Source organism: Numida meleagris, chromosome 1 (assembly GCF_002078875.1).
Source record: "Numida meleagris isolate 19003 breed g44 Domestic line chromosome 1, NumMel1.0, whole genome shotgun sequence".
NCBI lineage: Eukaryota > Metazoa > Chordata > Aves > Galliformes > Numididae > Numida > Numida meleagris.
The window spans coordinates 71,427,220-71,441,153 of record NC_034409.1 but is presented as its reverse complement, the minus strand read 5'-3'; the positions used below and the strand labels follow the sequence as shown (position 1 = coordinate 71,441,153).

At 37.0% G+C, this 13,934-nt stretch overlaps 1 protein-coding gene across 8 annotated transcripts in view; it reads right to left on the bottom strand.

Annotated features, from left to right (window-relative positions):
* Positions 307–13,934, bottom strand: part of RIBC2 (RIB43A domain with coiled-coils 2) — a 32,918-nt gene continuing 19,290 nt past the window's right edge. For 6 of the 8 annotated variants that reach the window (XM_021393047.1, XM_021393076.1, XM_021393073.1 and 3 more), the window contains one exon: positions 307–1,177. In XM_021393047.1, coding sequence (XP_021248722.1) covers positions 1,090–1,177 — 88 coding nt within the window. In that variant the 3' untranslated portion in view covers positions 307–1,089. The remainder of the gene's footprint in view (positions 1,178–13,934) is intronic. The other 2 variants (XM_021393051.1, XM_021393056.1) reach the window with 2 other exon arrangements.

Genomic DNA, 13,934 nt, shown 5'->3' with positions numbered 1-13,934 from the left:
AAAAAAAACACTGTATGAATGTTGAAAACAATACTAAGTTCTGAAACCCTAAACTTTTCCCAAAAGGGGTTAAAACTAGTTTTGCAAAGACAAATTTTACTCCACCAAGAGTTTTTGCTGTCAATGGATAGCTGTTATTTTTACTATGGTACTCATTCAACTTTTAATTTCCCTTGCTATTACTTCAGATTTTTTCTCCTCCTGTTGTTTTACGCTTTTCCTTTCTCTTTCTCCTATCTAAGGCCTTTTGAGACTTTAAAACATAGAAAAACAAATGAAAGCAATAGATAATCAACCCATAGATAGTAACAGTCTACTTCTGTTTGTATATTACTTCAGAAATGACTTATGTATTACTTGCCTTGTTAGCCATCCAAACAGTCTGGAAGTCATGCTTTACAACACTATTGTATGTAGCTGACATACAAATGTTCCTCCCTTGTTTAACTGGATGTCACAATGATAGTTAGATGAAAAGATGTTTCTATACACAGATGGAAATTTCAACTGAAAAAGAAAATCTACTTTATATATCTATCCAGTTTCCACTTCTATCTACCCACTGTTAAAAACTTCTTTAATCACAGTCAACTCTTTTTTCCTCCAATCTTCCTTTCTTGTTTTTTTCCTCATCATTTTTCCTAGACACTACATAAATATTAAGACAAGTTACATTAAAATATTAAAACTAAACTTGGTTTCTGATGTTTTTTCCCTTGTCATTGTTTGAAGCAGATGTTTAAGAAGATACAAACTCCAGAGGGTGTTTCTCGTGGCTGAAGAAGTTATATTCTTTTTCCCCCAATGTAGTTTTTTTGGAGAGAAATACAGATGCAACTTTTCTTCAACTAAACCTGTAAAAGAAAACAACCTGTTACCTATATTCAGGTTTCTCAGTGAAAGCTTTCCTACTCAGTTGAACGTGGTTGAAAATGCCTAAGGAGTGCCAACTTAGTAGTGGAGCCATCCAGATAAACTGATATACAGGGTAGTTGTATAGACTTTATCCCATAAGAAGACTTGTAAATTACATTCAGTATTCTTGCTGAATCTTTGTCTGTCTAGAATATACCTGGTTCCATCTGACAACTATGAAGAGTAGGCCTCTTTCTGTTCTTTTGCTCTGTCCTTATCAGGTCCCATGTACTGACACACCAATGACAATAACTTCATGTCTCTTTAAAAAATAAAAATAAAAATAAAAAGGGAATTTCATAGTATACTGCAGTAGCATTCAGAGCTTTCTTTGTGAATATACTCAGCATATTTGTATGTCACAGATTTGTAGGTTTCTACTACAAAAAAGTTAATATGATTCTTGGTTTTCTTCATCATTCCTCAGTTCTTCTCTATCTATTAGCTGTTAGGGGCAGAGGACTTAATGGATTTGGATGGTGACATTAACCACTTTGAACTAAGACTCAAGATGTCTGTTCAATGTACATCTCTTTCAGGATTCCTGAAAAGATAGATATCGGTCTAATCAGATCAGAAAACTTGTATATTTATGCAGAATGACAGCTATTACACATCTTTTCTTTACGTGTTCCAGAAAATATAGCTAAAAATTAGAAACACCTTGGAAATACTTACTTAGAGAAATCTTCCATGAAAAGTAAGAATCGAAAAGGCATCTCTGGTATCTAGTTTTTGCATAACTTACTCAGAGCATGAAGCTTTAGCATTCAAATCTTCTCTCTTTGGCACATAGTCCTAATTCAGGTCACAATATTACAGTACTATGAAGCAAGATATCAGAATTTAATTATTCCGTGCATCACTGACCTCACATTTTAGCATATTAAAACTATTAACATGGCTCCACTCTAAAGATAAACAACAGTTTCTAGACACAACAACAGCTTTTGTTTGCATAAATGCTTTTTACTGAATTTGAAAACCATACATTCTTTGTTTAAAGTTACTTGCCAAGAATGAGAACAACATTTGGGCTACAAGCTTAGTGACATCATTGCTGAAGAATAAAATGACTCTCCCATCTACTTAAAAAAAAAATAGAATGCGATGTGTTTAAAAAACGTAATCTTCATTGTATGTTCAAATCTCATAATTTACATTTCCTAGTGGATACATCTCTAATTTTTAGAGGTCAAACAGATTCTGCAGGAGATAGAACTCACAGTTCTTTTCTCTGTGTGCTGCAGAAAAAGGAAAAACAAGACTGAAAAATTGCTCATTAAAAAGAAAATATAAAAACACAAATTACCCATTGGATTAGGCCAGTGATTCATCCATTGCAGTATTGCGCCTTTGACAGTAATTTTCATTATTTGTTTTAGAGAAAAGAAAGAATCTGCCCATAATTGTGTTGTCTTTCTACCACTGAAATATTAGCTCCTGAGCCAGTAAAATTTAAGTGTGTAACATCTTTAAGCACGAATAATTTCATATTCTTAACATGCTCCAGTGATTCATCTGAATGTGGTCTTAATAACTGGCTTAAGACTTGAAACATGACTGTTTACAAAATAAATTTCTCAAAATACCTAAAGCAGTTCCACGGATTCTCATCAACCATACAGTTTAAGAAAATCTAATGTTGTCTGTCTTAGAGATTCTATTTCAACACATTATGTATTGATTTCAAAAATTTCCTTCTACACTTTCAAGTGCACTACCTTTGTTTCACGGAATCACAGAATTGCAGGGGTTGGAAGGGACCTCTAGAGATCATGGAGTCCAATTCCCCTTCTAAAGCAGGTTCCTTGCAATAGGTCACACAAATAGGCATCCAGGTGGGTCTTGAATACCTCCATAGAAGATGACTCCACAACCTCTTCATTAATTACCTTCTATCATGTTTTCTGAGAATAAGATGCCTGTTCACGTTTTCTGCTTTCACAGCTACACTATTTGTGGTAAACTTGAAAATCTGGAGACAGCTGAGGTAGCCCAAATCAGGACTATTTAGTTTGCAATTCTGTATGAATACAACTGCTCTACTTTTAAGTCTGTCTGCATTTCAGAATGCAGTTGGCGTTATCAAATGGCACAGAGGACAGGTAAGAAAAGTCCTCACTAACCTGAACAGGGCTTACAATAGATCACCTGAATGTACACAGAGAAGTACAGAACTAACAAGTTAGAATGAGACCTGTAGTAGCTCAACATACAGGCCTATCAGTCTATCCTTATACCTGATAAAATTTGAAGCTTATTGTCCCTATCAATTTCTTATATATTTTCTATCTTTTTAAAGCCACATACAATCTTTAGTACATTTAAACTATTTTATTCAGTCCCTCTGCTTAAGCTGTCTTTATTATTTGAAGCAATAATGTTAACGAAGTAGTGCTGTGCAACAGCCTCTTCAAATTTCAAGGGAGCATAGAAAGTAAGACCAGGCATAACATAGATGTATATTTATGTTTTTCTCTATGCTATTATTCTAATTTTGCATACTGGAAATATAAGGGGAGAAAACTTAAAGAATATTATTGTGGTCAGACATGAAATGCATGGTAGACAGAGGATATACCATCAAGGTCTTCAGTGTCCTAAACTATTGCACAAACAATTTTTTGAGATTCAATTCTTTTTTCTTACTCTCCTTTCTCATCTTCAAAAATCCTCCTCTCTACTTCTTTAGCTTTTTTTTTGAAAGGAGGTGATCAGAACTGAGTATCATGTATTGGATCATATATTACTGAGCGACATAATTTGTTAATCTCTTGCACTGCATCTGGAGAAAGGCCACAAAAGTGATCCAAGGGAAGGAACACCTTCCCTATGAGGACAGGCTGAGAGATCTGGGGCCTTTCAGTATCTAAATGGAAGCTACAGGAAAGAATGAGACACACTCTTTAGTGGGGTCTGTTGCGATAGGACAAGGGGAAATTGTTTCAAACTAAAAGAGGGGAGATTTAGACTGGATATAAGGAAAAAGTTCTTTACAATAACAGTGGTGAAACACTGCAATAGGTTGCCCACAGACATGGTGGAAACCCCATCCTTGGAGACATTCAACATCAGGCTGGATGAGGCTCTGAGTCACCTGATCTAGCTGTAGATGTCCCCATTCACTGCAGGGAGTTGGACTATGTGGCTTTTGAAGGCCCCTTCCAACTCAAATGATTCTATGACAATAAAATAGTTCTTCAAGGACTTAGTAGGACACTGGTGGAGGACACCAAGATCTTTCTTATTCCCTAAGCCTTTGGTACGTTGAACTATAAATTACAGTCTTCAGAGCATACATCTTTTTTTCTCCCCCCAACAGAAACAAAATATATTTCCTTTAGCATAATTTCTATCTGCAAGAATAATCTGTATTATTACTTCGAAGTCTTTTCAGCCTCCCTCATGTCTTACAAAGGCTTTTATTTCCTCCTCTCTGATACATTTCATCATAAGCGCTTTCTGCAGCACTTTCGTAGACAGGCTAAGATTAAAACTCAGGCTGCCTTCCAGGCTTAAGAGGGGAAATAAAATTGCAAGTCAAAACATTGCTGAGAGTTCCTTTTGTTTTTATACTGCAGAAGCTTAATCACTTTTTGTGGTTTGTTTATTCCAACATGGAACGTAACCTGAAATACAAGCTCTCTTGGTAGCTTGTAATTTTTTCATCTCTACATAAGCTGGTTCTTGGATACAATTATGCAGGAAGAATCTTGAAGATTTCCATTTAACCTCACAGTAGAAGTATCCAGACTATAGGTTTCCCAAACGTCCTTCTCTCAGAAACTGTAGCTTTGCATTATCTCAGTCTTGGGTACACACTGCTTCTCATGTTTTGGGAGAGGATTATCAAAGCTGTACACCTTTTCACTTTCACATCATGCCTGCAGCCAACAGGATCTGTAATCACAACTGAAACTTCAGTGAACCTTGCCCTATTTTGTTCATAAATTCCCCTTAAGAGGCTCAAAAGTGTAAAAATCAGAACTATCAGTTAGCTCCATAACCTACTTCAATTTTCATATGGCCATCCTTTACAATTTCTGTTTTTTTTTCCACCAATATTATTTAATTCTTTTTTTCTATTATTTTCAATTCTGTTTCTTGATTAAATATCTGAAAACATACAGGATCCTAGTTACACAGTGTGAAATCTGTTACATATCCGTATAATCTAATCTCTCAGTCATTGAGAGTAGCTGCTTCAAAATGAGCCCAGACAGAACTGGAGCAACTGATCTCAAGGTACAAGGGGTGTTTCGGGGATTTCCTTTACCAGGGAAACACAGAGAATAGGCGCTCTCCTGAGAGAGGCTGACACAGCATAGGTGTTGCCAGGGAAAACTGAGACTATACCCATAGGCCTAAAAAAAAGCCTCAGAGCGGGCAGCATTTAATGCCAGACTGGATGGGGCTTTGAGCAATCTGATCTAGAGGGAGGTGTCCCTGCCTATAGCAGAGGGGTTGGAACTAGATGATCTTAAAGGTCCCCTCCTGCCCAAACTATTTTATGATTACATCAGATGCTAAAAAATGCCTTGTTCTAGTACTGACTGGAAAGCAGTAATGAAAAAAATGCTGTTTTTTCATTTGTTGTCCAGTTGTTGTTTGTTGTCATTAGTCATAACCAACTTCATATAGTGTGTTAATATTTTTCAGAAAATACAAATCCTGCATACGTAATTTTCCTGTTCACACACAATTTTATTAACTAAAAACATGTAAAGAGCAAGTACTTTTTAAAATGGGAATAAAGTTCCTTGAGCTTTTAAATGAAAGAATACATTATACAACAGAAACTTTACTAAGAATGTTAGCACCCATGTTAATTTGGTGGTTCTTTGAAAGCTTTACAGAGATTTTTTTTCCTTTACTTTTCATTTCAGATAAGTTAAAATATGTATTTGTGTATTTTTCTTATAATGTCACTTGTTGATTGTTTGGATCCATTTCCTGTTCTTTCCAGATCTTAAAATGTAAAGTCATTTCTTACCAGACCTGTGTTACAAGCTATCCCCTCTATTTGGGCATTTGTCTTCTCATGTTTTCTTTCATAGAATCCTTAGAGTTGGAAGGGACCTCTGAAGGCCATCTAGTCCAACTCCCCTGCAATGAACAGGGACACCACAGCTAGATCAGGTTGCCCAAGGCCTGCTCCAGCCTCACCTTGAAAGTCTCCAGGGATGGGGCATCAGCCACAACACTAGGCAACCTGTTCCTGTACCTCACCACCCTCACTGTAAAAGATTTTTTCCTTCTATCTAACCTAAATCTACCCTCCCTGAGCTTGAAGCCATTTCTCCTTGTTCTACTGACACAGACCCAGCTAAAGAGTCTGTCCCCTTCTTTCCTGTAGCTGCCCTTTAGATACTGAAAGGCTGCTATTAGATCACCTTGCAGCCTTCTCTTCTCCAGGCTGAACAGCATGAGCACTCCAGCTCTCTCTTCATAATTGGATGTGTACAACCCAATAAATTAGGTGTTGTCTTCTCTCTCTACTTTGCATAAAATATATCTACTAAAGGCACTATGTTGAGCTTGGAAGGTGGGGAAGAGAAAGAAGGGGAAAAGAAAATGGATGGAGTTCTAGTTCTGCTCAAGGGTTATATTTTTACATATTATATACCTTTCATACATGCACATACAAGCATCACTAGAGCTGTCTTGTTTGAAGCATACGTGACTGATGCTTTTAGTTCTGAAAGAATTGTAATATATATTACTACGGTCTCAAAATACAAAAGCTAGGAGCTTTGAGACCTTAATGCAATTCATAGAATAAACAAGCTCTTTCCCAACTCTACACCATCTGTGTAACACTTGGCTAGCTTTGGCAGAAACACTCACTCTTCAGCCACTGAAGCTTTCAATGAAAAACATCTTTCTTTGTAGAAAAAAAGCTTATGATCTCTGTTGGAATTAGCTCTGTTGCTAGCCATCCTTCCGGAAGCCCAGTCACTTTTTATTTATTTAAAGTCAGCAGGAGATAAACAGATGGCTTTGAAAACTGCAGTTTCATTTATGTGAATGTATATTCAGCTACATGCAAAAATTACACACTCATGCACACATACAGGGGTAGGCTAAGGAACTGATCCACTGCAATAGGACTTAAGGTGACCTGAATCTCTCAGGAATTCACAACTCAAACTTGTTAGTACTTGAGACTGTTAGCCCAACAGGAACATGAACCTGGAAAGTGACCACATGCAGAAGGACGCACTGTAAGACAAACAGCTTTTTCCAGCTAGGTAGCTTGCTGATCACTGAGCAGCAAATGGGTAAAATAATCAAATTCCAATTACTATTTTGCTGTGCAATTTCTTATACCCAAGACTTTTCATATAGTACATTATAAAGCTGTCCACCAGTTTTACTGCTTTTTCACCCATGTATTCATTCATTACCATGCTCACCCTGTTGCCAGAGCAGTGTTGTTGATTTCAAGTATTCTAACCTCTTTTCCTGACATCTATGTTTTAATATCACTTAATTGTCAGAGATAACATAAAGAGCAAATAAGTTAATATTACAAATGAAATCTTTCATTTAAAGAAAAAAATCATCTTTATGTTACTTACTGTTCCTTTTTGTCAAATTTTCCTGCATATGTGGTATTTTCCAAACCTTACTCCTTTTCTAGCGTTTCCAATTACTGAAGATGTATGATTAAACTCTTGAACTGTATTGATGGAAGAACACCATAGAAAATTTAATAAAGCTCAAAGCTGAGTAATTTTCATTTTTGACACGCTGACTCAGATAGCTAGTGCTTACGGTATTCCTTCTTTTTAGAACTTATTTCAAGCACCACCACTATCACAGCAAATGTTCCGTTGGGAAAACCAGACCATATACTCAACTGCTGCTTTGCTTCAACTTGGCATAAAGATGATGCATCTAGTTCCTCAATATTTCCACTCTCCTGTTTTATTACAAAATGGCATATTAGATTAGATAAAGTATTATTATGAAAGATTTGTTTAAAAACAACTCTTATCCATCTTTTCTAAGGATAGAAAGAAGGCAGCCATTAGTCTTTGGAGTTTAATGTAAGTATTTTTTGCTGTGTTAACAGCGATTGTGTAATTTCTACTGTGACGTCTAGTGGCTGCTGTTTAATTTCTGCGGTTTCTTCTACAGACAGAATTTTTATGGTTTCTTCTGTAAAGAATTAAGATTGCTAATAAGAAGCCACAGGAATTAGATTTGTCAGGGTCAAAGTTCCCTACAATTTTGCTATGCAGCAATAGATCTGTGAGTGAGGCTATCCATAGAAAAAAATTTAAGAATAACGTTCTCTCCCGACTATCAAATTCCCATGCAAATACTTCACTTTCTATCATCAATAAAGAAACTAATGAATATTTTTCTAGAACTGGGACATACCAACATTTATATGGCAGTCACTTTTCATGACCAGTCTCTTGTATACATTTTAATCAATTCTCCTGGTAGGTAGTTAGTCAAAAAGAACCATTGCTTTAAACTGCAGTAAGGATTATCTGACTGTATAAAATGCAACTGACCGTATAAAATGCAGAGAGTGCATACAATCAGTAAGGCATCTGTCTGTGCCTTGTAACAAATCTTGAAGAGCACACTATCATTCATGAAATATTTAATCCAACAGAAAGTATGGTTAAGTCCTAAAAAAGATTATTCAAAGATTCATGCAGAGAAAGGCATAAAAGTATGTCAGTAATAACATACATTTACAGAAAAGTAGCAGTAACATAGTTGGTTAATTAAAAAACAGCCTAAAGAAACCCATAGATGTTGAATAAATTCCAATTTAGATAAAATTGCTTTCAAAAAGAAGCATCTAATCCTAATCATTTGAAGTATCCTTCATACTTCCACTCTATCTTCAGCATTTGATTAGAATGGCTGCTAGGTAGTCAGCTTCTCCTGCCATTTGAAAAGCATTCCAATCCACTAAAAATTGCAAGGTAGTATCATTAGAAATATCACACATGGTTTACTGGAAGAGATTTAAATTTCTCTCTAATTCATATGGAATTAAAGAATTTGAAGTACAACTTTATTGTACTAAAGGGTTGGGAAATAACACAATGCTCTCAGAAAAGAAGCGTCCAGGTATACAAAAAACAAAGAAAGTACATTTGAAATAGGAAAAGCAGAACCAATCTGGCTTCACTCATTAGGTGCTTTTACTTGTCTATATTAGCATTACTGAAGTAACTCTGGATAAGAAAGTACTACTAACATTTCACTAAAAGCTACAAATTAAGCTCAACTTTATCCTTACAGCCAGAAAAACATGAAAACTCAGTAAAATTTAGTTTATTCATTTGTGATTTTTTCTTCCAATGTCAAAATTTCTATGCCTGTTTGCCTATAAACATTCTTTACCTTGTTGACTTGTTAATTTAATTTGTGATTATATAACACAGGCCACTACATCACTAAGTTTTGATGTTAATGTCCTCTGGGAATTGAACTGTGTATCAAACACAACTTTAGCTTATCGTAAGTAGCCAAAATCAGATTAGGAGGAAGCACTCTAAGAAGAACTTTCCTTTCAAAAAAGTAACTCAAGATCCTTCCACAAATGTGAAACAGAACAGAAGATCACAGTTCCATTACTTTTTTTCTTCTATAATCAATTTACAGTGTTTTAAAAGGCTAGGTTTACAAGGGTAGAAATCTCTTCAGTATCACTAACTTGAATCTCCACTACCTGCTTATACAACCTTCAAAAAGAAGCATATAACTAAGAAGTGAACTCTTTCAAGTCTCTATCAGTATACCATCTTCACACCTGAAGACTTGCTCTCTAAAAGTAGACATTTCTACTATTTGTATAAAATTAATTTACCTGTGATTATGTAAATAGCAGTTTACCAAATAAAACACTGAAGTTAGTAACATAATATGCTTAATTCTGATAGGTTCAATTCAGATACTAATTTTATTCAAGTCAATAGATGTAAAGTACTGATGAGAAAATTAATGAGATGTAAAACTGGAGCCAGAATAGTTCTAATAAGTTATTTTATATGGTCTGTTTACTTACATTGATACAAGACATTCTGTTTTGGTTTTTAAACCAAAAACATAGCTTATTTCTTGTAACAATAGAATACAGCAGATATAGTTGCCTTTAAACCAGTTTCAGATCACCCAAGAGAAATAGTGGTCACAATTCAGAAAAAAGAAGGAACTGCTTACCCTCCTTTCCCCTGCAAACCTAGGTCCTTGGAGACGGGTGTGCTATCTTTTTCTCTTCCCTTATAACACCTTTCTATCACGCCAGTCCCTCTGTTGTTACACCTCTTTTTGTAATATTTTTCATTGTGTTGATCTTTCCAATTGTTACAAATGTGAACATGCCAAATTTTAATTTTAATTGAAGCATTAGATTTTACTTCAGATATGTCTTTCATTAACTACTGTCATGTTTAATTGCAATAAATTGTGATGTTACATAGACCAAAAAAGAGCTCAACCTTGTCTGCTCACTTCTGATCCTAACCTCACTATTATCTGAAGGAAAATTAGAAGATTTTTCTGGGTTTTATAAATTGGAGAAAGAGGTGGCATTACATTATCATAACTTAGTACCTCAGCCAAATGTCCTTGTAAAATAGCAAACAAACCAACAGACTTATATTTCCTTTAACTTTCAGTTAGCAGATAAAACTGGAAAATTTCTGCATTCTTGGATGAAGATATGCTCATGCCAGTGGAAAGTTTAACAGGGCTTGTTTGTTTTATTTATGTTGTCTCTCTCCCGTACATAAAAAATAAAACCAATGAAAATATATTTTTAATAACATGACCTTTCATTTGCTAGAGATTATGAAAATTCCTAGTTAATAAAATTACTACAAAATAAATTATGCAAATTTAACTACTATCAAGACCTTAGAGAACAATATTTCACCAAACATAATAGGAAACTTTTTCAAGGATGCCTCCTTGGTAACTTCAGGGGTCAGTATCAGTTGCTGTGGCAAAAATAAAAAAATCTCTGGCAAGTTAAATGTAAAATTTAACAACATAAACAAAAGAAATTCAAAGATCTTTGCAGTAAAGAGATGACATTTGTAATAGATCCATTTCTGAATACCTCAGTAGCAGGCAACTTGAAAGAGAAGCCCATAAATGAAATTTATATGAGCAGCAGTTAGAAAAAGTAAGGTCACTGCAAATACATTAAAAGATTTTATTGTGTGAATAGTGGAGGACAGCACTGGTGTTTCTGAATTAGAATACTTTCTTATATGGAACATAATGGAAAATGTCTCAAACCATTATGCCAGTTACAAAGTTTACAGAACAGTGTAATAAAATGGACAGTAACAGACCGCCAGGAATGAATGGCCTCCTGGTAACATCCCTGGCCCAGGCCCCAGGGAGGTGGCATTGCACACTTCCCTATGGGTAGGGCCTGGCCAACATATGGGGCCCTCTATTCCTCTCAGAAAGGAGTCACCTTTGACAATTATCTACTTCTTTCCTTTTCAGTGGAGGCAGTCTTGAGGTGTGGAGTCAACCACCTTGCCCTAGACAACCTGCTGGATGGACCTTACATCGCATCCTCACTTACAACTCCCTTGAGTTCCAGAGCCTCAAATCTAGTATGTAGGGGCACCTGGGAATCTAGGTAGACAGGGACAGGGTTTGCCTACAATGTGGAGCTGGGACCTGTTTCCACCCTCCTCATCTCATAAATCCCTTTACTCTGCCTGAAGGTGTCAGAGCAGGGCATCTACCACTGTTTGGAGGGGTCTCACCCTGGCTCCTTTCTCACTGGTATGGTAGGGAGTTACTCCACCAGTCCATATCCTGCTGCACTCCCTCGTGCTCCTTTACCTCTCCACCACCTCGAGCTCTGCCACCATACTGAGCAGATCATCCACCTGCTCTCATCTCACACAGGTGATGGTCCTGCTGCCCTCCACTGACAGCAACAGGCACAGGCACTCCCTGAGCCACCACATTTTTCAGCAGGCACTCCATCTGAGTCACCATATCCTTTTTGTCAAGAGACTTCTGCCTCATGGAAACCATGACCAGATTTGTTGTCTGGGAAGCAGCTGATAGGTGAGCCAGTCTCCTGAGTGGGGAGGAACAGTCCACCCTCCCTGCTTGCCTCCACCCAGGGGCAAACTGCCTGTACCATGCCTGTCTGATGTGCCACATGCTGTCTGCCACACTCCTGGGTCACTGCACTCCCTGGGGGCTGGGTTAATACACAAACTGTCAGGAACTGATTGTTGCTTTCTCCCTTGAAACCAGATCCTAACACATATTCCTTACCCTAACTACTTCAGCAATGCTCCATGAAGGCTGTTTAAACGTCAACAATTTTGTAGTATTAGCATCTAGTAAAACAGATTAATCATAAGGACAGTAACAGGAACTGAATAGTGTTAGGAATGTCTTACACAGATACTCCGCTCACAAAGAAGCAGAATTGCTTCTGACAGGTTCTTGGCAATAGCAGGCAAAGTATTCACAGGTAGGCCAATAGTCTTATGAAGAGGAGTTAGAACTTGCCCAACTAGTGATCTCTGGCTACACAGCACTCCCTCTCAGGAAACAACCTAGGTCCAAGACATGCTATCCCTTCAGTAGCTGGCCCTTATATGAGCCTGGGGAGGCTCCACCTTGGATCCACTCCTTCTGGTCACATGGGGAGCACAGGTGCTAACAATTTTCCTGTGCTCCCTAGGCCAGCCACATCCCTTCACCAGGTGCTCAATCACCAGTTCAAGCCATGACCTAACAGTTCCCCCACAACAGTATTCCTAGTGTTTTTAAAAAGTTAAAAAATGATTTAAAAAATTTTAATAGATGGTTGGAGTCATCTTACTTGAATTTCTATCTAAAGGCTTATTCACAGTGTAATGGAGAAGTCTATCCTTTTTGTAACTTCATATAAATGTTTTCAAGAAATTAAGGCTATAAATACAAAAAGGATTTGATCACATATTCCTTCGTTAAGGAAGCTTAAATGTCACCTCACTAGGTCCAGCTCATTTTATTTAAACTATACTGCTATTGTAAACGCTGTAGACACCTACTCAGATAAAATGAACAAATGAAGACAATGCCATGAACTTTTCAACACTTTGTCATGGTTTTATGATTTTCGGTTATTGGTATTCCACATCATAACATCATGTAGTGGACATACCTAGTTCTCAGAAGAGAAGGACTACTACAGTCCCCACGGTACTTTGCTCCTTTGTTACCATTTTCCAGCCGGAGGGAAAAGATAGAAGCTCGCAGTATAAAAACTTGCAGATCACGAGACCTCGCCCCTTTTTCCGCCGTCTCTCGTCTTGGCAGCACCTCGCTCTCCAGCCGCCTTATCGTCGGTAGTAGAGTAAGGCCTACCTTGATTTTGGGACATTCTCTCTCTCTGTATTGAATTTATCAGCTTAAATTGTAATTATATTGTATTATAGTGTGTTGTTTTGCATTCCGATATTTTATTTAGTAAATTAGTTTGTTTCTCCTCAGATTGTTGCCGCTGTTCTTTGCTCTCAGGGCCATCTCCCTACCCTTTTCCCCTTTCCCCTTTTCCCGGGACGTGGGCCCTTGGGTCCCCCGTCCCCTTTGTCACGGAATCGGGCCTAACGCCCGTAAAACCAAAAAAAAATGAGGAAAGAAAAAGAAAAGAGTCAGAGCCTGAGATACTCAATACAGATCAAGAATAACTTCAACTAAATAAAAATTATTTTTCTGTCCTCCCACTTCACTTGGTGGCCTTTTCATTTTAAGGCAACTAGATGAACTCCCTAAATTGACAATTTAGTACAATATAGTATGTCACAATAATACAAAGATAAGCCATGTCTGAATCCCAGCCTGACAATTAAATGAATTTCCCAATGCTATCACATTCACATCTCTTGAAAACCAACCCCTCCTAACTCTTTTTAGTTCATCTCATCATTAATGATGCAGTTTCCCTCTCATATTTATCTACCAACTTTTCTGAATTGCACATTTTTCAGTTCTTGTTTTCCAGCCATACT